Genomic DNA, 23,945 nt, shown 5'->3' with positions numbered 1-23,945 from the left:
TAGTCTTATATGTATAAAATAATAATTGAAGTGAAAGTGGAAAATATCTATGCTAGAAGGAAAGCTCTAACTTAGCAGGCCGATTTAATACGTATTTGCTCCTGGGAACTCTGATCTGACCCCGGGACAGCTTTAACCTCACCCTGTGCTTCAGTGTCCACTGTCTTGCGTCTTGCCCACCTCCCAGGAAGTGTTTCCTAACCGTCTTCCGGACTCCAGCGTTTTGTAATCTGCCTCTATGGGGCTGTCATATTACCGGGTAGATAGAATCACCAGGGTTGAGACCAATGTCTCAGCCCAGCACCTTCTGCAGCTTGATTCTCAGCTTATACTGAGCTCATCAGGGCCTAGGCTGTACTCTGTACTCCAAATTGAGACGTCTCCTTTTATATCAGCGTTATAGAATGAGGTTAAACCAAATAGCTAGATTTTCTGTTCTCTTGGTACTAGTAGCTAGTATCCAACTCCTTTTTTCTTTAGGATAAAGACCTTTTATTTATTTATTTTTAAGAAAGAAAATTAACAGGTGGTAGCTGGTAGTGGCATACACCTTTAATCTCAGCACTTGGGAGGCAGAAGCAGGTGGATCTCTGAATTTAAAGCCAGCCTGGTCTACAAAGTGAGTTCCAGAACAGCTAGGGCACACAGAGAAATCCTATCTCAGAAAACAAAGAACAAAACAAAACAAATTTACTAGTTGTTTGTTAGTTTGGGATTCGAGAAGAAGGAATAAAGGCTGACCCTCAGGGTTGGTAAGTAAACTGTTAGGGAGTTACTTTGAATAGGCTGCGGTCCTCTGTCCTCTGTGTGAAGTAATAATGTGACTGTTTACTGAGTAAGTGCGAGGGCCATTTGCATTTTCTGTGTTTTGGTTTTTGTTTTTTGTTATTTATTTGGTTTTTCAAGACAGAGTTTCTCTGTGTAACAGCCCTGGCTGTCCTGGACCTCACTCTGTAGACCAGGATGGCCTCGAACTCAGATATCCACTTGCCTCTGCCTCCCAAGTGCTGGGATTAAAGGCATGCGCCACCACCTGGCATTGTTCCAGTTTTAAAATAAGTACCCTTAAGAGAGCAATGCCTAAATTCTTGATCTTACTCCTCCAGTCTCCTGAATGCTGAAGCTATAGGCATTTCTGTCATACTCTGTGCTCAGATACTGTTATTCCCTAGACTCTAGAATGGATATATTGTTTTTATCTTATTTATCTGTTTAATTTATGTGTTTTCTGCATGCCACAGTGCATGAGTGAAGGTCAGGACAGCCTCCAGGTGTGGCTCCTTGCCTCTCCACGTTACTCGAGATGGGGTCTCTGCTGCTGTGTCTACCTCTCCCCATACAGACACTTGATTTAATGTATCTGGTTTTTACAGGATCTGGAGAGCCAGCCTCCAGTCATCAGCAACAATTTCACATACTGAGCCATCTTCCTAGCCCTTATCTTCATTTTAAAGATGAGAACATAAAAGCAGAAAGAGTACTTTTCCTAAATTTACATGGTTGGCACACCTGCCTTGGGATCTTTCAGTTTGGTGTAATGACTGTCTTATAGGAAGGCTGAAGTGGACACAGGAATCTAACAATGAAAGCAGCTAACAGGCTGGAGGGATGATTCTAATTTCTCATTATTACAAATGGTGAAATCCAGCCAGCATGGTAACACACGCCTTTACCCAGCATTCCTTAGGCAGAGGCAGACAGATCTCTGTGAGTTCCAGGACAGCCAGGGCTACACAGAGAAGCCCCGTCAAACAAAATAAAAACAAATGGTAAAATCCTTGAGCTTAACTGTTGTCTGCATCTTCATCTCCTCCTCTGGAGCTGGGGCTGGAGATGCCTGTTCACATTGTTGTTACCAGGGTTGACAGGATTGCGTGTTTTGTTTTTCGTCTTCCTAGTGCTGGGGGTCAAATCTAGAACCTTAAATATGCTAGATAAGTGTTCTACCATTCCAACCCTCACGTCTGTTTTATTTTGGTGAATACAGACAGTTTGGGGATGGATTGTCTTAACTGTAATCTGTAGTAATAGGATCGGCGGGGCTGCGTCCCCAGCACCCCGGCTGCCTGGCTAGCTTATACCCCGAAATAATTACACGGACACTGTATTCTTTTAAACACTGCTTGGCCCATTACATCTAGCCTCTTCTCGGCTAACTCTCGCACCTGGACTAGCCCATTTCCAATCATGTGTTGTAGCACCCCAAGGTGCACTTACCGGGAAGATTCTAGCCTACGTCCATCCTGGGTCGGAGCTGAATGCGGCTGCCTCAGAGAGCAGAGCTATTGCCTCTGTCCGGGAGAGGGGAGCATGGCGTCTCTGCTCTAGGGAGCAGAGCTGTCGAGTCTGAGCTCACTTCCTCTTCCTCCCAGCATTCTGTTCTGTTTACTCCTCCCACCTATGTTTTAACCTATGAGGGCCAGCCAAGCAGTTTCTTTATTTTTTTAACCAATGACCTTCCTCCATCAGTAATCTACAGATGCTTGGTTTCCATTTGGTCAGTTTTATCTTTGCTCTAGCGTTCCCTCCTTTCCTGTGTAAATTCTGCCCATAGCTTTGAAGCAGGTAGCAGCAACCTGTGAGAGACTTGAAACTCAGATTCTGAGTGGATATCCAAAGCCACACAACCAGGCAATGAGGCTAGAAATAATGTTATTACTATTTCTTATTTGTTTAGGCACTTTTTAGTTCCAAGGTACGCTCGGGTCATTTCATTTGACTCTCCGCTGAGCAATCATGTGGATTATACAGATCTTAATACCTTGGTTAGGGCGTTAGCATGTAGTCAAGACAACAGTATGTGATTGCCAGGGCAGTCTGAACCTACGACCCTTCTTTTTTTTTTTTTTTTTAAGTTAAATATATTTGTTCCCAACTTAATACAACTGATGAGTGAGGCTTACCTAAGCAGAGCTAGGTTCATATATGCAAATGTAACCACCACAAAAAGACTTTTAGAATTTTCAGCAGCTGATGTACATTGCTACCTGAATAAACTCTGGCTATATAAGAAGGTAGCATGTCTCCATGGGTATGAAGGTGGGAATCCACTTTTACCTTTGGTACTTTTCTCCCAAGTAATCATATACTAAGAATGGTCCCATGGTTAGTGGTTGTAGAGTAAACCCTCTGTAACAGAGTCCTGCCGTGCCATGCCAGAGTGATAGCAAGCCACCTTAGCTAGCCATAACCCTGCTCTGTCATTCCTTGCTTAGCTCCCAGCCCCTAGTTCATCCTTTGTGTTACAGATATCTTTTGATGCCCTATGGGAATCTTGTCTGAGAGTTTCCTATGGATACAAAGCCTGTGCAAACTTGGTTAAGGGGAAAACAACCCAGGACCCTTTCTTATTGCCTACTCATAAGTAAATATTGTTTGCTGTGTGATAATACAGAGAATGCATTTTCCTCTGTGGCTTGAAAAAAAATATAGCTGATACAAACACCTCTTAGGGTAAAAAAAAGGAAAGAAAAAATATAGCACAAAGCACCCAACTAATAAGTATGCTTCTTCTGTTTTTTTTTTTTTTTTTCGAGACAAGGTTTCTGTGTAGCCCTGCCTATTCTGGAACTTAGACCAGGTTGGCCTCGAACTCACAGAGATCTACCTGCCTCTGCCTTCTGGGTGCTGGGATTAAAGGTGTGTGCCACCATTGCCTGGCCTTAAATTTTTTTTTATTTCTTCTTCTTTTTCTTTTCTTTTCTTTTTTTTTTTTTAGTAAAAGCTAAGGATTTTATTACCTTCCTAACAAAATCAGCTTAGAATCAGATCACTTGGCCCTTTCTTTTCTTAGCACCTCCCAGTTCAAAATACTTGCATCTCTCATTAGCCGGTATCTTCTTTGATCTACAGTTGGGCTCAACACACTCCGGTCTCAGCACAACCTTTTTTGGAGTTTTAGCCCTGGGCATACAAAAGTATCCTTGCCCATTTTGTCCTGTGTCACTTTGTGGGGTCAGAGCTTGCCACATTTCTTGCCAAACATCCGGCAGGTAGTTCACCATGTTGGCGGAAGCAATATTGGCACAGAAATAAAGCTTAAATTTTCTTAAAAAGAACAAAACCTCACACTGCTAGGTCACAGGTGCCTTTTAAAAGCAAAACGTCAATGAAGAACAACAGTCTAGTGAACACATCTGGTTTCAGACTGAAGATAAATGAGTTTGGGCAAATTATTCATCTCTGAGCCTCACTTTTCAGTATCTATAAAACCAGGTTATGAATATCCTACATAGGGCATAGGATGATGTAGTATAGTGTTAGAATACTTGCCTGGCATGTACCAAGGCCCTGGGTTCAATCCCCAGTAATGCCCCCACTCCCCCAGAAAAAGAATTGTATGTGGTTGTTTAGATTTAGAGTCATTCTTGGGGTTGGAGATCTACTGGCAAATGCATTTGATGATGGTCTATAAACTGGGAGGCTGTGTATGGAGGTTCACCAAGAGAATACTACAGAAAGAGATGTGTGCTTCTGTTTCCTGATCGCCTAGTGATGTCTCTGAGACTCTGCTCGATAAGTGCCTCTATAGCAACCACTCTCCTCATCCTGACATCTTGATTCGGACCTCTGGAGAAGTGCGGCTGAGTGACTTCTTACTCTGGCAGGTGGGTCATTTTGGAGCATGTTATTTGGGTGTTAGACTGAACCCAAGAACCTTACACAAACCCTGAATGAGAGTGATTCATTCATATTGAGCACCATCGTGTGAGCAGGGCCAGAGGGCTAACATCTAGACCAATCCCTGTAGGCTGTACTTGGTAGCATGTACTTTTCTTTCCTCACCTGAAGCTGGGCATATGATGTGGTTCTTGCTCTCTGACATTCAGGGCTTTTGTCCTAAAGAGAAAACAAAGCCATCCTACCCTAATGGAAGCTTCACATATGCTCCTTTTCAAGGAATGGGCCCTTGAAACCTTGGTTAACCTGGCAGTCACTCTGGCACGGCAAGAACCTTACCTTTCTGTTAGTAGTCTCCTCTTCAGGACATGGGCTACATCTCTGCAGGCCTATTTCCTGAGACTTAACTCTATAGCCAAACTCTCAGGATTACTGCTGTCTTTTTGCTCAGATATTCCAGCATAGGTAGTTATCCTAGCATAGGTAGTTATCCTAGCATAGGTAGTTAGTTATCCCAGCATAGGTAGTTATCCCAGCATAGGTAGTTATCCTAGCATAGGTAGTTAGTTATCCCAGTATAGGTAGTTAGTTATCCCAGCATAGGTAGTTAGTTATCCCAGCTTAGGTAGTTATCCCAGCATAGGTACTTATCCCAGCATAGGTAGTTATCCCAGCATAGGTAGTTAGTTATCCCAGCATAGGTAGTTATCCCAGCATAGGTAGTTATCCCAGCATAGGTAGTTATCCTAGCATAGGTAGTTAGTTATCCCAGCATAGGTAGTTATCCCAGCATAGGTAGTTATCCTAGCATAGGTGGTTAGTTATCTCAGCATAGGTGGTTATCCCAGCATAGGTAGTTATCCTAGCATAGGTAGTTATCCTAGCATAGGTAGTTATCCTAGCATAGGTAGTTATCCCAGCATAGGTAGTTATCCTAGCATAGGTAGTTAGTTATCCCAGCATAGGTAGTTATCCCAGCATAGGTAGTTATCCTAGCATAGGTAGTTATCCTAGCATAGGTAGTTATCCCAGCATAGGTAGTTATCCCAGCATAGGTAGGTAGTTATCCCAGCATAGGTAGTTATCCCAGCATAGGTAGTTATCCCAGCATAGGTAGTTATCCTAGCATAGGTAGTTATCCTAGCATAGGTAGTTATCCCAGCATAGGTAGTTATCCTAGCATAGGTAGTTAGTTATCCCAGCATAGGTAGTTATCCTAGCATAGGTAGTTATCCTAGCATAGGTAGTTAGTTATCCCAGCATAGGTAGTTATCCCAGCATAGGTAGTTATCCCAGCATAGGTAGTTATCCTAGCATAGGTAGTTAGTTATCCCAGCATAGGTAGTTATCCTAGCATAGGTAGTTATCCTAGCATAGGTAGTTAGTTATCCCAGCATAGGTAGTTATCCCAGCATAGGTAGTTATCCCAGCATAGGTAGTTATCCTAGCATAGGTAGTTAGTTATCCCAGCATAGGTAGTTATCCCAGCATAGGTAATCCCTAAAAATTCGCATTCAGTTAGGACTGTTGGTTGTTTAAGAATCTGCATTATGGCTCACACCTTTAATCCCACTGCTAGGAAGAGAGAGGCAGGCAGATCTCTGAGTTTGAGGCCAGCCTGGTCTGCAGAAGAAGTTTCAGGACAGCCAGGGCTACAAAGAATGATCCTGTCTCAAAAAAAAGCAAAAACTAAAAAAACAAAAAGAAAAGAAAGAAGAAGGAAAGGTTAAGAGAGACAGCTTAGAAATATGAAATATCTCATGTGTCAAAGTCCAGAAATTTTAATGGATTGATCTTTTAAAAGTGAGGGGCTAAGAAGATAGTACATTTGATAATCCTTGGTGCGTAAGCATGACAACCTGAATTTGAGCCTGCACCCTTAAAAAAGCCTGCTGCGATGGAGCACACTCAGAATTCTAGTGCTCGGAAAGTGAAGACAAGGAGCCCTGGAGCCCTGGCCAGCCAGCCTTGCCTGGTCTGCAAGGCCCTATCCCAGAGAAAGAGCCCATGTCTGAGGAACAATAGCCAAGATTGACCTCTAACCTCTACACACAGACACACACAACTGACAGCTAGCTACTGGAAATGCTTTTGTTTAGTCTTTGGGTATCTTTAAGGAGATGCAGTATACCTAATGGTTCTGTAGCCCTTTACTCAGATCACATTATAAGAGTTTACATTGAGCTGAGATTTAAGAAACTGCAGTGGGGCTAGATACGTAGCTCATTGTTACACTGCTTGCCGAGCATGCTCAGTGCCCTGATTTGATCCCTGAAACAGTTGGGGGAGGACAAAACGGAAGAGAGAGGAAAGGAATTAGAAGATGGAAAAGAAAAACACAGAGAGTCATACTGGCAAATGAGGACTTACCCGATGAAACAATCCCAAGTCTTTAAAAAGGAGATTTAGCAGTGGACAGTGATCTACAAAAGCTGACTGTCTGCTCAGAAAAGTTGCTTGAGTTCCTCCTCTGCTGGAAGTGTTGCTGTGATGAACTCAGCAGTGGTTGCTGCTCTCTGCAGATGGGAAACTGTTGGACGAGTCTGGACTCTGAGCAAGTCATCACAGCCCTAGGGAGGAGGAGACTCTTGAGCCTGTAGGTTCCACAGCGAGACTGTCTCACAGCTAAAAACAAAATCAAAGGCACTTTCTCAGACAGGTGGTCCTTTAATCCCAGCACTCGGGAGGCAGAGGCAGGTGGATCACTATGAGTTTGAGGCCAGCCTGGTCTACAGAGCAAGTTCCAGGACAGCCAAGGCTACACAGAGAAACCCTGTGTGTGTGTTTGGGGGGAAGGGTGTATGTATTCCAGAGAAAGTACTTGGTGTCTTGGTAGCAGCTATTGGGAAGGTGCCATTGGTCTAGAATAGCAAACACGTTATCCCCTGTGAGACATTTGGTTGTAGACAGTAAGCCTTGGCTGTCAGGAGTATTTGGGACTGGGGATAGCTCAACTGTAGTAATGATAGTTTATGTTTCTGCTGTCTGAGCTTTCCTTCATGCACATTTAATCTTCATAGTTCATAAAACCAGACTCTTGGTGTTTCCTTTACACCTGAAGCTAAGTCCCAGAGAGGTTAAATAACTCAATCAGTTCAGTGGTAATGGTAGATCCAGGCGGTTTGGCTCCAGAACCCCTGGGCTTAAACATGGTATCACACTGTTGCTACTTAAAATAACAAGAGCAGCTACCATTTGTTCTGGCTGACTTTATCAGATTGCGTGCATCTCAGATGACCTCCATGAGCCAATACCACAATCCAGATGCTATTTCATAGTCCTAAAATTGGCTTTTAGGGACGTGGTGGGGCTGGTGTAGTGGCCTAGACCTCAGGCTGCAGGCAGATCAGTGTGGGTTCCAGGACAGCCTGAATTCTACATTGCTGCACAGTGAGAAAAACGGGAAAAGACCTGGTATAAACATTTACCTAATCTGGTTCTGCCTTGCCACAGGCAGGTGATCTCATTGCCTCATGGTTGTTTTTCCAACAGTGAGGGAAATGGGCTGACGGCAGAAACATCCAGGCCTCTGGAAAGCTCTGCCATCTTGTTTTAGGCCTTCTCTCCCACACAGCCTGCCCTCCATTGGAGGACTGACCAGCAGTGCAGTTCTGTGCTCTGACTAACTCCTACTCCTTATTTTTACCAGACCTCTCATTCCTGCCTGGTGTTCCAGCCTGTTCTGTGGCCAGAATACACATTTTGGAACCTCTGTGAGGCAATCCTGCAGTTTCAGATGAACTATAGTGCACTTCAGGTATGAGTCGGGCAGGATGGGATGGACGAGGTTGGCCCTGACAGACCCACCTTGTGCTATACCTTGCTATGTCCTTCTTTTTAAAAAGGTTTTATTGTGTTTGTTTATTTGTACATATGTTTGTGTGCATAGATGTTCCATAATTAATGTATGCCTGTGTGTAGTGTGTGTGTGGAGGACAGCCTTTGGGAGTGTGTGTGCATGTGTGTGTGTGTGTGTAGTGTGTGTGTGGAGGACAGCCTTTGGGAGTGTGTGTGTGTGTGTGTGTGTGTGTGTGTGTGTGTGTGTGTGTGTGTGTGTGGACAGCCTTTGGGAGTGTGTGTGCCTGTGTGTGTGTGTGTGTGTAGTGTGTGTGTGGAGGAGTGTGTGTATGTGTGTGTGTGTGTGTGTGTGGAGGCAAAGGCTGGCGGATCTCTGTGAGTTCAAGGCCAGTCTGGTCTATAAGAACTAGTTCCAGGGGGCTGGAGAGATGGCTCAGTGGTTAAGAGCATTGCCTGCTCTTCCAAAGGTCCTGAGTTCAATTCCCGGCAACCACATGGTGGCTCACAACCATCTGTAATGAGGTCTGGTGCCCTCTTCTGGCCTGCAGACATACACACAGACAGAATATTGTATACATAATAAATAAATAAATAATTATAAAAAAAAAAAAAAAAGAACTAGTTCCAGGACACCACCACCGCCCGGCAGGACAGGCATCAAAGCTACAGAGAAACCCTGTCTTGGCGGTGGGGACACAAAACCACAAGAGACTTTGAGGGGCCAGAGGCAGAGTTGAGACGAAGCCCCTTTGATGCTGGAGAGTAAATCCAGATCTTCATGTTACTAGGCAAGCACTGGACCAACTGAGCTTCTCCACCCCTACATCTGCTTTTTGTTCTTCCAATTTATTTTTACTATCTTTAATAATGGTTGGGTATGCACACATGAGTGCAGTTACCCAGAGGCCAGAGGTGTCAACCTCGGCAGCTGGTGTTACAGGTGGCTGTGACCTGCCTGCCCTCTGCGTGCTGGGACCCAAACTCAAGAAGAGCAGCGCACGCTTTCAACCACTGAGCCGTTCCTCCTTCCCTTTTATTATTGATTTTTTTTTTTTTTGGTTTTTCGAGACAGGGTTTCTCTGTAGCTTTGGTGCCTGTCCTGGAACTAGCTCTGTAGACCAGGCTGGTCTCGAACTCACAGAGATCCGCCTGCCTCTGCCTCCCGAGTGCTGGGATTATTATTGATTTTTATATTTTATTTATGGACTGGAATAATGGCTTGGAAGCTTAGGGCACTTGTTGCAGAGCACCCACGCGGAGGCACACAGCCATCCTTGACCCCAGTTTCAGGGATCCAGGGCCCTCTGCAGACCTCCGAGGGCACCAAGCTTACACAAAGTGCACAGACACACATGTAAGTAACACTCTTACACATAAAATAAGTCTTCAAAAAACTTTCTTTCTCATCTGTACTTGTTTCTTTTTTTTTTTTGGGTTTTCGAGACAGGGTTTCTCTGTGGCTTTGGAGCCTGTCCTGGACTGTACTTGTTTCTTAAAAAAAAAAAAATAATTAAACTGGGTGTGGTGTGGTGGTGCACGCCTTTAATCCCAGCAGTGGAGGCAGAGGGTCTCTGAGTTCAAGGCCAGCCTGGTCAACAGCTTGAGTTTCAGGACAGTCAAAGCTACATAGAGAAACCCTGTCTTGAAAAAGAAAAAGACCCCCTCCAAATAAATAGATAGACAAATTTTTAGTGTGTATGAGTGCTTTGCCTGTATGTGTATGTGAATGTATACTGTGGGGGTTGTTGTTTCTGGTTTTTTAGGAGGGCAAGGGAGAGTATTTTTTTTTTAAGATTTATTTATTTAGTATGTATACAATATTCTGTCTGTGTGTATACCTGCAGGCCAGAAGAGGGCGCCAGACCCCATTACAGATGGTTGTGAGCCACCATGTGGTTGCTGGGAATTGAACTCAGGACCTCGGGAAGAGCAGACGGTGCTCTTAACCACTGAGCCATCTCTCCAGCCCCCAAGGGAGGGTATTTTTGAGATGGGGTTTCTTTCTGTTGTTCTGGCTGTCCTGGAACTCATGTAGACTAGGCTGGCCTGAAACTCACAGAGATCTGCCTTTCTCTGCCTCCCTAGTACTGGGATTAAAGGTGTGCATCACCACTGCCTGGCGTGATTTTTTTTTTTTTAAGATGTTTTTACTGAGCTCTCCCTGTCCGTCCTTTATAAATGTTCTGAACCCCAGGCTCTGGTAAAGTGATGAAGAACTCAGAGCTTTGCTCCATATTATTATCTGTGTCTCCTGAGGGTGGAAGGGCAGAGAGGGTCAGCACCGTTTCTCAGAGTGACCTCCCTTAGAGTCTTGGCACAAGATTGCCTCCGACCTGTATAAAAATTTCTCTGAGAATCAGTGTTCTTGAGATGGAGTGGCAATGCCCACTAGGAGTCATCCCAGCTACATAACACATTTGAGGCTATGGCTTATCTGAGATCCTGTCTCAAAGAATGTTTCCTTGATTGTTGTTATATAGGACATTACATACGCTCATGAGAGACGCTGACCTTTAGGACTTCTGTCCCCTGGCATGGTTGTACACACCTGCTACCCCGGACCAGGGAGTCAGGGGCAGGAAGACTGCCATGTGTTTAAGGTAGCCTGGGCTAAGTTGTAAAAGTTGGTCTCAAAAAACTCCATAAACAAGCAAACAAAAAGTAAAGAAAAAAAGGTGGGGGACCTAAAGAGATACATCATTCAGCTGGTAAAGGACCCAGACTGGATGGCTGACAACTGTCTGCAGCTCCAGCCCCAGGGAGAGCCGATGCTTGTGGCCTCCATGGACACCTGCACTTAACGTGCGCATAACCAGGCACACAAGTGTCAAGCTAGTGTGAGACGCTGTCTTAAAAACAAGGCAGAGCAGGCAAGTTGGTGCAAGCCTCTGTCCACACGTGTCCAAGAAGAAAAAGGAAAGAGAAGGGAAAATAAGGACTTTGGTAAACTTGAGGGTTTTTTTTTTCCTCCTTTTTTCTTTGAAGTAAGGCTAATAGCTCTGGCCAGCATGGTACTTACTATGTAGCCTAGGACAGCCTTGAATTTACAGCAGTCCTGCTTGGGTCTCCTCTGTGATGTGATTTTAGGTGTGTGCTGGAATTGCCAGTGTGTCCTACTCGCTTGGATTTTCTGAGGACAAATAACTGAGAAGAGCCCAGGGCCCCTCTGATATTGGGAGAGTAGCTCCAAACACATGAGTGTGCCTAGGAGGTATCTAGAAGATGGCTTTTCCACCCCCAGGAACCACTTGAGTTGTAGGTACAAGAACTACTCCCCATCCCCTCTTGAAACCATGTTGGGCCAGTGTGGTGGTGCAGCCTTTAATCCCAGCACTGGAGGCAGAGGCAGGCAGATCTCTGTGAGTTTGAGGCCAGCCTGGTCTATGTAGTGAGTGTGAGGAAAGCTCAGGTTATATAGAGAGCCCGTCTCAATTGTTTTGTTTTGCTTTTTTTTTTTTTAAGAAATTTAAAAAGCCACTTTTGATAAACCAACAAAATTTCAGACAGCTGTTTATGTATGACATAAAGAGTCCCTTTGTGTCTGAGCCTCAGTGTCCTTGTCTGTGAAATGAGGAAAGCAGCCTAGCGTCTCTCCCCTTGTCATGGTGGTGGGTGCCTGAGTCCTACACAAGCTCAGGCTTGGTTGGCCTTGGCTCCTGCTTTATTTACTTCTGGCCCTGAGCTGTGGCTGCCATCTAGAGGAGCCCTGAGCCTGCAGGCATCTCTGCCTTTCCTCCCTCCATGGCTGTTTCCTGGGGACAGGACAGCAGATAATTCTAAGTGAGGTATTCTTTATCTCGTTTTTCTTGAGTCAGCCCGTGGAGGTGGGCGCTGTCGTCCCCATTTCCCAGATAAAGACAAACTTTTTTTTGTTTGTTTGTTTTTTCGAGACAGGGTTTCTCTATAGTTTTGGAGCCTGTCCTGGAACTAGCTCTTGTAAACCAGGCTGGTCTCGAACTCACAGAGATCCGCCTGCCTCTGCCTCCCGAGTGCTGGGATTAAAGGCGTGCGCCACCATCCCCCGGCCAAACTTTAGAAGCCAGGTGTGGAGGCACACGCCTTCAATCCCAGCACTCAGGAGACAGAGGCAGGCGGATCTCTGTGATTTTGAGGCCAGCCTGGTCTACAAAGCGAGTTCCAGGATAGCTAGGGCTGTTACACAGAGAAACCCTGTCACGAGCCTCCACCCCCCCCCCCCAAAAAAAAAGCCTTGGTGGCTGGAGAGATGGCACAGTGGTTAGGAATACTGACTGCTCTTGCATCTGATATGGTGGTTTACAACCTCCTAACTAGTTCCAGGAGTTCAGTGCCCTCTTCTGATCTCCCCAGGCATACCCAGGTGCGTATACATAAATATGCAGGCAGAACATTCATACTCATAAAGTTAAAGTAAAACTTATTTTAAGGAGAGGAAGCCTTGGGGCCTGGTGACAAAGGCTGTGATCCCAGCACAGGCTGCAGAGAGAGGATCACAACAGCTTTGAGGCCAGTCAGGCGGTGGTGGTGCACCCCTTTAACCCCAGGAGTTGGGAGGCAGAGGCAGGTGGATTTCTGTAAGTTTGAGACCAGCCTGGTCTACAAGGGAGTTCCAGGACAGCTAGGACTGTTACACAGAGAAAACTGTCAAAAAGAAGAGAAAATAAAAGAAAGAAGGAAGAAAAGAAAGGAAAAGAAAGTTCAGGAGGCCAATCAGGACCACATAGCAAGAGCCTGTCTTTAAATAAATAAGCCATTTTTAAAATCATGCTATAAAAGTAAAAATGGTATAATTTTATAGCTGGCTGTTTATTTTAACTGACTGAAAAGTTTTGTGTAAGATATTCAATATCTAAGGTAAATTTGATTAGAGATTTTTGTTATATTACCAAATCTCAAATCTCAGTATCTGGTTTATAAAATAAAACATGTAGTTGTTCAGGATTTCTCTTTGTTTTTGAGACTTGGTTTCTTTGGGGTTTTTTTGTTGTTGTTGTTTTTGTTTTTTTTTGTTTTTTGGTTTTTTTTGGCTTTGGAGCCTGTCCTGGAACTCGCTCTGTAGACCAGGCTGGTCTCGAACTCACAGAGATCCGCCTGCCTCTGCCTCCCGAGTGCTGGGATTAAAGGCGTGCGCCACCATCGTCCGGCTCTTGTTATTATTTTTGAGTCGGGGTCTCACTATGTACCTCTAGATGGTCTGGGACTCACAGTGTAGGTTGAGCTAGCCCACCACTTCCTCTGTAGACCAGGCTGGCCTCAAACTCACAGAGATCCGCCTGCTTCTGCTTCCTGAGTTCTGGGATTAAAGCGTGGACTACCATAACCAGCTCTCCTGTCACCCTGCATGGCGTCCGCAGATGGAATCCATTTGTCAGGCTTTACCAGCCCCTCTCCCTACCTATGCATTTGCCAGCCCTCCTACCTCCACCTTTGTTTTGAGACAGGATCACCTCTGAAGGTGAAGTTCATCTATTCTGCCAGGCCGGAAGTTTCAAGGATGCCCTCTCTCTCTACCAGTGCTAGGGTTATAGGCATATTCTGCCACCTTTGGTTTCTGGGGCTCCAACTTGAGCCCCCCCCAAGTAATTATTTTATTTTTGGGGGGGTGTTTTGAGACAGTCTCCCTGTTATGTAGCGCTGGCTGACCTGATCGCTGTGTAAACCAGGCTTGTCTGGAACTCAGAGATCACCTCTTGGTGCTGGAATCACAGGCGTATGCCACCACACCTGGCTGCTCACAGCTCCATTCTCAAGGTTAGTGAGACAGTGGGTGAAGTGTTTGTGAACATAACATAGGCGGCTCCTAAAAAGCAGAGCCATGGTGGCACATGCCTTTACTCACAGAACTCTTAGAGGCCCGTGAGTTCCAGGCCAGCCAGAGTGACACAGAGAAACTCTGTCTCAAAACAAAGTGAGGACAAGGCCGTGAGCTTGTAGATGATTAGGACACGGTCGGACTCTGGAGGCCAGGTATAGTGTCAGGACTCGTCTGTGAGACACGCCAGTCACTTCTGTTCTAAAGGATTTCCCACTTTGGTCACCTGCACCCTTCCTGTCCTGTGAGTGACCTCTGCATATGCAGAGTGTTCTGAGTGCCAGAGACAAAAAGTAGTCTCTGCCCTCGTAAAGAATCTCTCTGAAGACATATATGCACAGTCTGGGAGGCACTCAGAGCCTGTGATCACCACCAGCTGTCAGGGTGGCTCTGGAGCCGCCAAAGGATTCTTTCCAACAGAAAGATCAGACTAAAGACTAATACCTGGTCTAGGCAGCCTAAGTGGCTTAAGAGTTGAATTTGCTTCTCATCATTCCTAGGAGAGCTGTTTGCTCAGAGAGTCAAGCCTGTCTTCAGTATAGGAGGCTGGACCCTTTAAAATAGGTTAGGGAGCTGGAGAACAGCACCTCACACTGACATAAGAAGACCCAGTGCATATCGTCTCAGACAGTAGACAACAATGCATAAAATGGCTGTTTCTCTGCCTGCTGATATGTTAGAGTGGGTTTGCATTATTATCCCTAATCCCTTAAACCTCTCTTCAAGGTAGACACAGTCCCACGTTACAAATGAGCAAAACCAGGGAAGATCTCCCCATGGGTACAGCGAATCAGAAGTCAGGCTGTTTACCTGTTTCCAAGTGTAAGCTTGAAAGAATTTTAAGAAATACAAATATTTCCACACAAAACAAGCCAAGACGGACTGCTGCTGACTTCTGTGTAACACGGGCACCATCTACTGCCTCTCCACGCTAGTAGAAACTCTCCGGAGTTACTCTGCTTGGCCACTCTGGTACCCTAGTCCCACCTTCTCCATTCCATCTTACCCACACCTAAAATTATCTCCCCAAACCCCACTTTTCTCTAGCAGAAGGCCCGAGACATGTATGCTGAGGAGCGGAAGAGACACCAGCTGGAGAGGGACCAGGCTGCAGTGACAGAGCAGCTGCTTCAAGAGGGGCTCCAGGCCAGTGGGGATGCCCAACTCCGACGGACACGCTTGCACAGACTCTCTGCCAAACGGGAAGAGCGAGTCCAGAGCTTCCTGAAGGCCTTGGAACTTAAACGGGCTGACTGGCTGGCACTTTTGGGCACTGCACCTGCCTAGTGAGGCTGGCTAGTGGCCACTTTGCCCTGCCCTCTGCCTCTTGGGCCCCAACTTCCTTTTCTTTTCTTGGTGAAAGGCACCTCCGTTTTGATGATTTGTGCTCCCTTTGCTTTTTTGCAGGGAGCCCCAAAGGCAAGGCCTACAGCCTATAGTCAGACACCTTTGGGCTCCCTGTGACAGGGACTCACCTAGAGTTTGAGGGAGTCTCCCATGCTTACACTAAATCCAAGAGCAGTCACTGATAATCTGGAGAACAGGGGACCCTAACATAAGCTGTGTTTACTGTCCGTGTCCCCCTCCCCCCCGGTTTTGGATGCATGTTCTTTTTCCACTAGCATATCCTAAAACATGCAGAAGAAGTTTTCCCAAAATCGAGGCCATTACCCATCCTGCCCAAGCCCCCACCACGTGACTTTGACAAAAGAATGCATCTACTGGTAAATAACTGATAGACAGCCAGCATCGCTGGGCAGGGGAGAAAGGGGTGGGAAAGACAGGAAGAAAATTTGCCCATCTGCTGCTCCTCCCCTTGGCTCTCCACCTGGGATTTGCTATTGAATCTCCACCCCTCCCACCACCAGTACTGATTGCTCACTGAAAGGCTCAGCGCCCCCAATGGCTCATGGAAGCCAGGCGGGTGATTACAATCCAATTACCTATTGTTGACTCAGCCCACACAAGCTTTGCTCCCCCTTACAGGGCATGGGGCCAGGCTCCACTCCCCAATGAGACCCAACCCCCTCCATGGCTACAGGGTAGCAGAAGGGCCTAGAGAGGTCCCAGAGTATAATCGAACACATCAGGACCGAACAGAACCAAGCATCTCCTGATTGACTGTCTCCTTCTGTCGCCAGCTCAGACTGATTCCCAATCTTCAAGGCTCCTCACAGCTCTTTGACCTGACTCCCTAAGTAGACCCTGAGACGCTTTACTGTCATCATGGCAGAACTTACTCAGCCTGAGGGCCAACACTGCCTTTCAGGAAGAGACAAGATTGCCTGCCTCCCCCATAGGGCTGAAGAGAGGTCTGCAGAGCTATTCTGCATCAGGTGCCCCAGAGCAGTAAATACCAGCCAGGAACACTGACCAGTTGCCACTCTGGTATTCTCATTGTCTCCAGACCCTTTCCATGGCGCCTTCCTCCCGGAAAGAAGTGGGCTATTATAAGCCATGGTAAATGTACTCTTTAGATTCCTAACTTCTAGCCTTGCCCCCCACCCAGTTTTGCGCCGAGATACCTGTCACTGGTGACTTTTGTCCATCATTCTTCCTCTCAGAATCAAGGATAAGAGCCTGACACTGTAACCAAAAGCCAATCAGTGCACCCTTTGGCAAGGCCCCCTCTACACCTGGCACTCCCCAAAACCAAATGCTGGCACTGAGTTCCCCAAGAGCAGGTGCTGTGCATTTCCCAGCTTTACAATGAGGCTGTTGACAGCCTTAATTAGGGAGGCATGAATTATGTGGCTATAATACAGAGCCCTACAATTAAGGCGGGAATGAGAGGCTGGAGGCAGCAAACGGAATCTGCCCAGCAAGCATGGCTGTTGAGTCCTGGCTGACTTTCTCTTACGATTGGAGTACAGTACAGGTGATTAATGGACAAGGTATCTTCCAGCCTGGGGACCTGTATTCTGGGAAAGGTGCACAGGGCGGAGTGGGCTGGGGTGGGGGCTGCCTCAGGAGGCGCTGTGCCAGTGGAAAGAAGAGGCAAATCCGTTGCTACCCAGAAGCAAAGGCTGCAAAAAGATTGTTTTGGATGTTTGCTTTCTGCTGGAATGGTTAGTGCAAACTAGCTTCCACCCACCCTTGCCTCAAAAAATAAGGTGGGAACCTATATATGCATCTTCCACCTGAGCGCCAAACACCCTGTTACAGATGTTTAGCCGGTTGTGTTCTGGGTGTCAAATAGAATTTTTAAAAATTCTTAGATGTAAGATTTGTTCCGTGTCTATAACGAAAGAACGCCTTGCTTTGCTTCTGCGATTGGCACCCTCCCGCGAGTGTGCTGGCCAGCTCTAGAACGCCGGGCTTTGGACTGGGGTGCACAGGAGGGCCCCTTGGCCATCACACCTGTTCGTCTACTTGTTTCCTAATCTTCCGGCGCTTTCCTTCAACGGCTTCTTCCTCACGCAAGCGAGAACAAGCCGGCTTGAGAGTGTGTTGGGGGGGGGGGGGATTTCGCCAGCTGTGGCATCTGCACAGCCCAGGTTTGGTGGCCTCTGTCGAGTGGGGGCAGCTGGGCTAGCTGTATCCGAGACCCAGAGGGCTTAGGGGGAGGGGAGTGCTCTCAGACCGTGTTGGCGGCTTTTCTCCACCATTCTGTGATGGGTCCAGGGGGCCGGACGTGCAGGGGCTTAAGGAAGCCACCCGGCCGATATTGGGGGGCTGTGTAGCGTTTGGGGAGGCCATTGCGCAGTAGGTGCTGAAAGGACAGCTCCTACCTGCCCGGCCGTACCCGAAAGGCACCCCTGTGTGCAAAGTCTCCACTTGGAGCCCACGCCCCCACCTCCAGTGGACGGCTTCCCAGGTGAGGCGCACGGAGGGATTTCCCGAGGTAGCAGTTCGGAAGGATGCACGTCCGACTGCGCCAAGCCAGCCCCCTCTCTCTCATCCCACTAGAGCCCGTGGCCCCTGGAGCGGCCGCCTCCCGTCGTCGCCTATGGAGCCCGGCGGCGCGGCCAGGCCTCGCCATCCCCTCTTGTGGGGCCCCCAGCGGGAGCCGGAAGGAAAGCGGCCGAGATGTGCCCAGTGTCGCACGGCTTGGAGAAGTGGGTAGCAGGGTTGCATAAGGTGGAAGGAACTTGGGAGTTTGCAAAAGCCAGCTCGAGCGGGAGCGGAACCCCGAGCCCGCCGCCTCGCGCGCCCCTCATTTACTGCCTCGAGCGCGCGCCTCCCCCACCGCGCCCCCTCCCCCAAGGCGCGCGGCCGTCTAGCTCACCCTCCCCCGACACCCCCTCCTCACTCCAGAGGAGGTGAGTTTAAACCCCGCCCACGTGACCCCAGCTGGGCCAATGAGCGGCGGCGGGAGGTGAAATCCGGTTCTAACCGGTCCGAGGCTCCCAGCGCTATAAAAACTTTATAAACCCCCCGGAGCCCGAGCAGTGTGAAGAAGCAGCGAGAACGACCCCCGGACGGACCCGAGCCGCACACCGCTGCAGCCCCGCGTTCAGCGCCGACGTTCCCCCCCGCCGCCGCCATGCCCAAAAGAAAGGTACGTGGCGCGAGCGCGTGGGCGCCCGGGCGCAGCCACTGCCGCCGCTCGCCTCGAGCGCGGAACTCGGCGGGGAGAGCGGGCGCGGCGCGGGGTTCCAGCCTGAGTCCGGCCGCGGGCGAAGCCTGCGCGGCACGCTGCCCGCGGGCGCCAGAAGCCATATTGGAGGAGCGGCGGCGGCGACGGGAGGAGCCATGTTGGCCGCTGTTTATCCCGCTTCCCTCGGCCGCCCGCGCCCCCTCCCCCACCTGCCGCCCCCTCCTCTCCGGGCGGGCGGGCGGACGGGCGGGCGATTCAAACCCGAAAGGGCGGGAAGGCGGCGCTCGGCTGGGCGGGCGGGGGAGCGCTCTACCGCCAAAAAACTGACGCCGCGAGGGGCGGGGTCGCTGCGTGGCTCCGCCCCCGGGCCGCCCACGTCCCCGGCGCAGGGACCCGCGCCGCCGCCCACGAGTTCCCCGAGCTCCCGCCCTCGACGGCTGCCATGGCAACGGCGCTGGGCTCCGCCTCCGGAGGGGTTTGTTTGCACAATCTGCAGCTGTTGCGCCTGCCTGGCTGGTGGCGCCCGGCGACTCGCCGGCCCCGCTCCAGCTTCTCCCGCGCTTCCCGGAGGCCGACCTGCGGGGTCTGCTATGCGGGCCTCGACCTTCGTTGGGGCTCCATCCCCCACTAAGACTACTTTTAAGAGACGCTGAGTCGATACGTTTTAGAAACGTGGTGTCGCTTTCTTTTAAGGTCGCGATGGCTGAGGTTTACCTCCGAGGTTACAAATTTTTGTCTTCTATCTTTATAGGCTGAAGGGGATACTAAAGGAGATAAAGCCAAGGTGAAGGACGAGGTGAGTCTTACCCACACAGGGCTTGTTGCACAGGGCTTTGGGTAGTAAACACCATGGGCTGCTTTGCTATTGTTTGACCTCAGCCCCAGGTCTGGAGTTACCCTAGAGTTTCTTTCTTCGTTTTCTTTTATGTGGAAAAACTGGTGCAGAAGTTGTGTTTATTTTTCTGACTTTGTTTTCTTTTTAATAGCCACAGAGAAGATCGGCAAGGTTGTCTGCTGTAAGTGTGTATACTTGACCCTGAGGTTGGGAAACATTTTGGGGATCCCTTTGGTTTCGCTGAATTATAGTTTGTGGCTGGTTTTGAGTAAATTATCTTGTGGTGTGGCACCTCTGGAGTTTCGCGTTGTCCTAAGTTGTGATTGTTAAGACCAAATTGGGAGATCACTTTCAGATCGGAAAAGAAAGGCAACCCCAATGATAATTTTTTTAGATGTGGTTCGAGAGGTTGTTTCTTTTGGTCCTTTGTACTAATAGTTTCCTCTTCCCCATTGCCTACCAAAACAAGAAACCTGCTCCTCCAAAGCCAGAGCCCAAGCCTAAAAAGGCCCCCGCAAAGGTAAGCATGACTGTGGCGCTAATACCAGATGGGTGATTTTCACAGAACTGTCCTTCCCCACCGTAGCCTAAGTCACCATAATGGGCGTCCACCAGTGGATGTTGTCACTTTGGCCTTCTTCCTGGTGTTTGTCATGTTAGTGTCTGTGGCACGAATTACAGAAAACTACCCTTGGCTGGGAAAGGAGTGTTTTTAGCAAACTTGGATTTCTATAACTTAATTTATGTTCCTCAGCAAAAAAAGTAGCTGAAATTATACTTCAGCCTAGTGGAGTGGGGTATATCTTCAGTAGGCAAGCCTGTAGAACTTGGTAGGTTACATCCTGGTATACAAAATGAAAAACTGTAATATCTGTCCTTCCTTGGCATTAGAAGGGAGAGAAGGTACCCAAGGGGAAGAAGGGGAAGGCCGATGCTGGTAAGGATGCCAATAATCCTGCAGAAAATGGAGACGCCAAAACAGACCAGGTACAGTGACCAGAAGTACACAGTTATCAAAAACATCCCACAATTGTTTATTGCCCTTATATCTGGATCACTGTGTGGGGTGTGATTTTTTTTTTTCCTCCTGTCTGAAATCCTCAGTTCAAGAGTCTGTTATAATCTAAAAGGCACTTGCTGTGTTGGCTTATCCTGACATGAAACTAAAGGTCTTGGGTCCTCTGAGCCTATCTATCCCAATCAGTCAGTGGGCGGGGTGATTTAGTAAAGTGGGCTGTTCTTGAAGTACAGTCTTGGTGGACCCAAACCTGGATTTTATCATGGGAACGATACCGTGTGTGTAGACCAGAGTAAGCAAAGGTAGAGTTTAGTTTGTGTTGACTTTACTTGTTCTTCTTTTAGGCACAAAAAGCTGAAGGTGCTGGAGACGCCAAGTGAAATGTGTGCGTTTTTGATAACTGTGTACTTCTGGTGACTGTACAGTTTGAAATACTATTTTTTATCAAGTTTTATAAAAATGCAGAATTTTGTTTTACTTTTTTTTTTTTAAAGCTATGTTGTTAGCACACAGAACACTTCATTGTTTTGGGTGGGGAGGAACACGTGTCACTAGCAGTGTCTCCCAAGCTGGATGAATGATGGTTCATGATGGAAAACATCTTTCCCTGATAATTTTGAAAGACTCCTCTTGGCTCCCAGGAGAGGCGTCCTGGGGACAACATGACATGTGTGGGAAAACTCAGTTCATTTTTATATCCTCCTCCCCCTGTACCATCAACATAGACTTAACTCCCGTAAGACCAGAGACCTGTTGGAACCTGATCCCCAAAATTGGTTTTGCCAGTCTGTTGGGCAATCCGGACTTTGCAGTGATATCATTGAGTATCCTCAAAAGCGCAGCGGTTCCTTTTATAGAAGATTGTGGATCTGCAGGTTGATAATTCTGCCATTTTCATTTCATTTCCTGAAAGTCAGGGTCGGCTTGTGAAGAGTTGTGAAACAACATCCTCGATGTGAAATGTCAGCCCTCACTCTAAACTCCTCCCCCTTTGCAGAGCATCCAATGAAGACTCACCAGGTTTTATAGTGGCTTTCTGATTTTGGTAGTCGATACAAGAAGGGAGTTTGGAAGTTCTTGTATACTGTTACTGATTGTCTGCCCATGTTCTGCCTGGAAAACCATGATTGATTATGGAAAGTGTCTTTAATAAAGCTGGATACAGTTTGGCTTGGAAATGCTGCCTCTGGTCTTTTCCTCCACATTGGGGAACCTGGCTGCCAGTTCTCTTGGTTTGACTGGATGGTCATGGATCCAGTCAGTCTCGCAAACACACAGTGGGAAGTGGTAGTGGGTATGTATGCTTCCCAGAATAGACCGGATCGTTAGTGGGTGCAGGGAAATGGTTCTTGAAGGGTGTGGCAGTCCTTAAAATGCAGAGCTGGGCATCCCTCTGCTGAGCATTGACCCTCTGCTGTCTCTGGGCAGTGCTGTGTTTGACCGTGAGTCAGATGGTCTACCACTATGCTGACCTGCCACACTGTTAACAGACTGGCTAATCAGAAGGTGTGAAGACACAGATCTGTGGCGGTGCACGCCTTTAATGGGAAAGCAGGCAGGAGTTCAAGGCCAGTCTGGTCTACAAGAGCTAGTTCCAGGGCAGCCAGGACTATGACACAGAAGCCCTGTCTGGATAAAACAAAAAAATGATTTGTGGCTGTAATTTGAACTTGTTTCACAGAGTTTCGTGTGGCTCAAATTAGAGGGAAATTAATTGGGAGACAACAGAAACTGTCTCGTTCCCTTCTGTCAAAGGTTAGATGACACTTGAAGCTTCGGGGTGGGTGTTCTGAGGCAACTGGTTCCAGGTGTGTTGAACTCCTTTCTGGGCGAAGAAACCGTAGTTAAATTTGACAACACTGAGCAATGAAATGAATCTTAGACCTCTATCTGAAGGCCACTTGTTTTCTTCTGGTAAAACAGTTCTAGGGGTTCTGTGACCAGTCTGGAGTTGAAGCAAATCTTGAAGCTGTAGTTGGGTTACCAGTGTTCCCTTTGTGCACTTTGCTTACCTGGAAATGGGATGTAGCTCTAACATGTGCTGTGCTAGTCATTGGGTCAGTTATAAAGAGACATCACTTCATGTGTGATAGCTGGATGGAAGTATTTTTCTGTTCTGGACTTGTGTTGCCAAATAATTCGGATATGTAAGCTGAGCTTCACCTTTGATTTTTTTTCTTTTGGTTTTTCGAGACAGGATTTCTATGTGGTTTTGGAACCTGTCCTGGAACTAGCTCTTGTAGACCAGGCTGGTCTCGAACTCACAGACATCCACCTGCCTCTGCCTCCCGAGTGCTGGGATTAAAGGCGTGCGCCACCACCATCTGGCTTTTTTCTTTTCTTTTTTTGAGACGATTTCTCTGTAGCTTTGGTACTTGTTCTGGAGCTAGCTCCCATAGACCAGGCTGGCCTTGAACTCACAGATCCCCCTGTCCTTGTCTCCCAAGGGCTGGGATTAAAAGCGTGTGCCACCACCACCTGGCCACCTTTGATTTTTATTCCTATAGATTGGTCTATTTGAATAGACCTGATCTGTCTGCCCTGTGTGAATTAAAGCCTGAATGTAGCCATGTGCTACCTGGCTATATTTTATACTTGGGCCTGAGTACTTATTTAGTCAAGATCAGGAGTTCAGGGTCATCCTAAGCTGCATGAGTTCCTTGGCCACATGAAAACCATTTCAACAGCAAAAGGTGGGCCCCTAGAGGACTGGAGATACTGCTTGGTGGTTAAGAGTGCTTAGTCCCTCAGGGTGCAGGTTTGGTGGTCAGCACACACATGACATGCTAATGCTAACACTTGGCACTTTTAACTCCAGGGAATCCAATATCCTCTCCTGGTCTCCATGGGCACCAGGCACACACATAACCTTCTAATACCTGGCACTTTTAATAAAAGTAGACCCTTCCCAACTCAAAGCCTGCCATAACTATGTAACTAATCTCAGCTCTCTCTTTTTAAAATTTACCTTTTTTAAAAAAAATTTCTTCCCTTTTTTTTTTACTTTTTTTCATATACATTGGTTTGCTTGTAAGGGGGTGTTGGATCCCTTGGAATTGGAGTTAGAGACAGATGTGAACTGCCATGTGGGTGTGGGGAATTGAACCCAGGTCTTCTGGAAGAGCTTAACCACTGATAACCTCTCCAGCCCCCATAGTTGTTTGTTTGTTTTTTACATGCATTAGCATTTGCCATGAGTTTCAGGCCCACTAGAACTGGAGTAACAGTTATGAGCTGCCATGTGGATGATGGGGATTGAACCTGGGTCCTCTGGAAAAACAAGTCAGTGCCCTTAACTACTTAGCCATCTCTCTGCCCCACCCTACTCCATCTCAGCTCTTAG

The 23,945-nt window shown here is 47.6% G+C and overlaps 2 protein-coding genes across 5 annotated transcripts in view; both read left to right on the top strand.

Moving 5' to 3' along the window:
* Nucleotides 1-17,433, top strand: part of Dhdds (dehydrodolichyl diphosphate synthase subunit) — a 29,580-nt gene extending 12,147 nt beyond the window's left edge. For 2 of the 4 annotated variants that reach the window (XM_075946002.1, XM_075946001.1), the window contains exons 7-9: nucleotides 4,493-4,607; nucleotides 8,270-8,377; nucleotides 15,260-17,433. In XM_075946002.1, the coding sequence (XP_075802117.1) occupies nucleotides 4,493-4,607; nucleotides 8,270-8,377; nucleotides 15,260-15,496 (460 nt within the window). In that variant the 3' untranslated portion in view covers nucleotides 15,497-17,433. Of the gene's footprint in view, nucleotides 1-4,492; nucleotides 4,608-8,269; nucleotides 8,378-15,256 lie in introns of all 4 variants that reach the window. The other 2 variants (XM_075946000.1, XM_075946003.1) reach the window with 1 other exon arrangement.
* A 685-nt stretch (nucleotides 17,434-18,118) lies between these two features.
* Hmgn2 (high mobility group nucleosomal binding domain 2) lies at nucleotides 18,119-21,780 on the top strand. The gene is made up of 6 exons (XM_075945998.1): nucleotides 18,119-18,710; nucleotides 19,501-19,545; nucleotides 19,736-19,765; nucleotides 20,054-20,104; nucleotides 20,476-20,571; nucleotides 20,947-21,780. The coding sequence occupies exons 1-6, from the start codon at nucleotides 18,696-18,698 to the stop codon at nucleotides 20,980-20,982; spliced, it is 273 nt and encodes a 90-aa protein (XP_075802113.1). The 5' UTR covers nucleotides 18,119-18,695; the 3' UTR covers nucleotides 20,983-21,780.
* Nucleotides 21,781-23,945: the final 2,165 nt, after the last annotated feature.

The sequence above is a fragment of the Microtus pennsylvanicus genome, chromosome 13 (genome assembly GCF_037038515.1).
Source record: "Microtus pennsylvanicus isolate mMicPen1 chromosome 13, mMicPen1.hap1, whole genome shotgun sequence".
Lineage (NCBI taxonomy): Eukaryota > Metazoa > Chordata > Mammalia > Rodentia > Cricetidae > Microtus > Microtus pennsylvanicus.
Note: the sequence above shows the minus strand (reverse complement) of the source record. Positions and strands in the feature narration are given on the sequence as shown.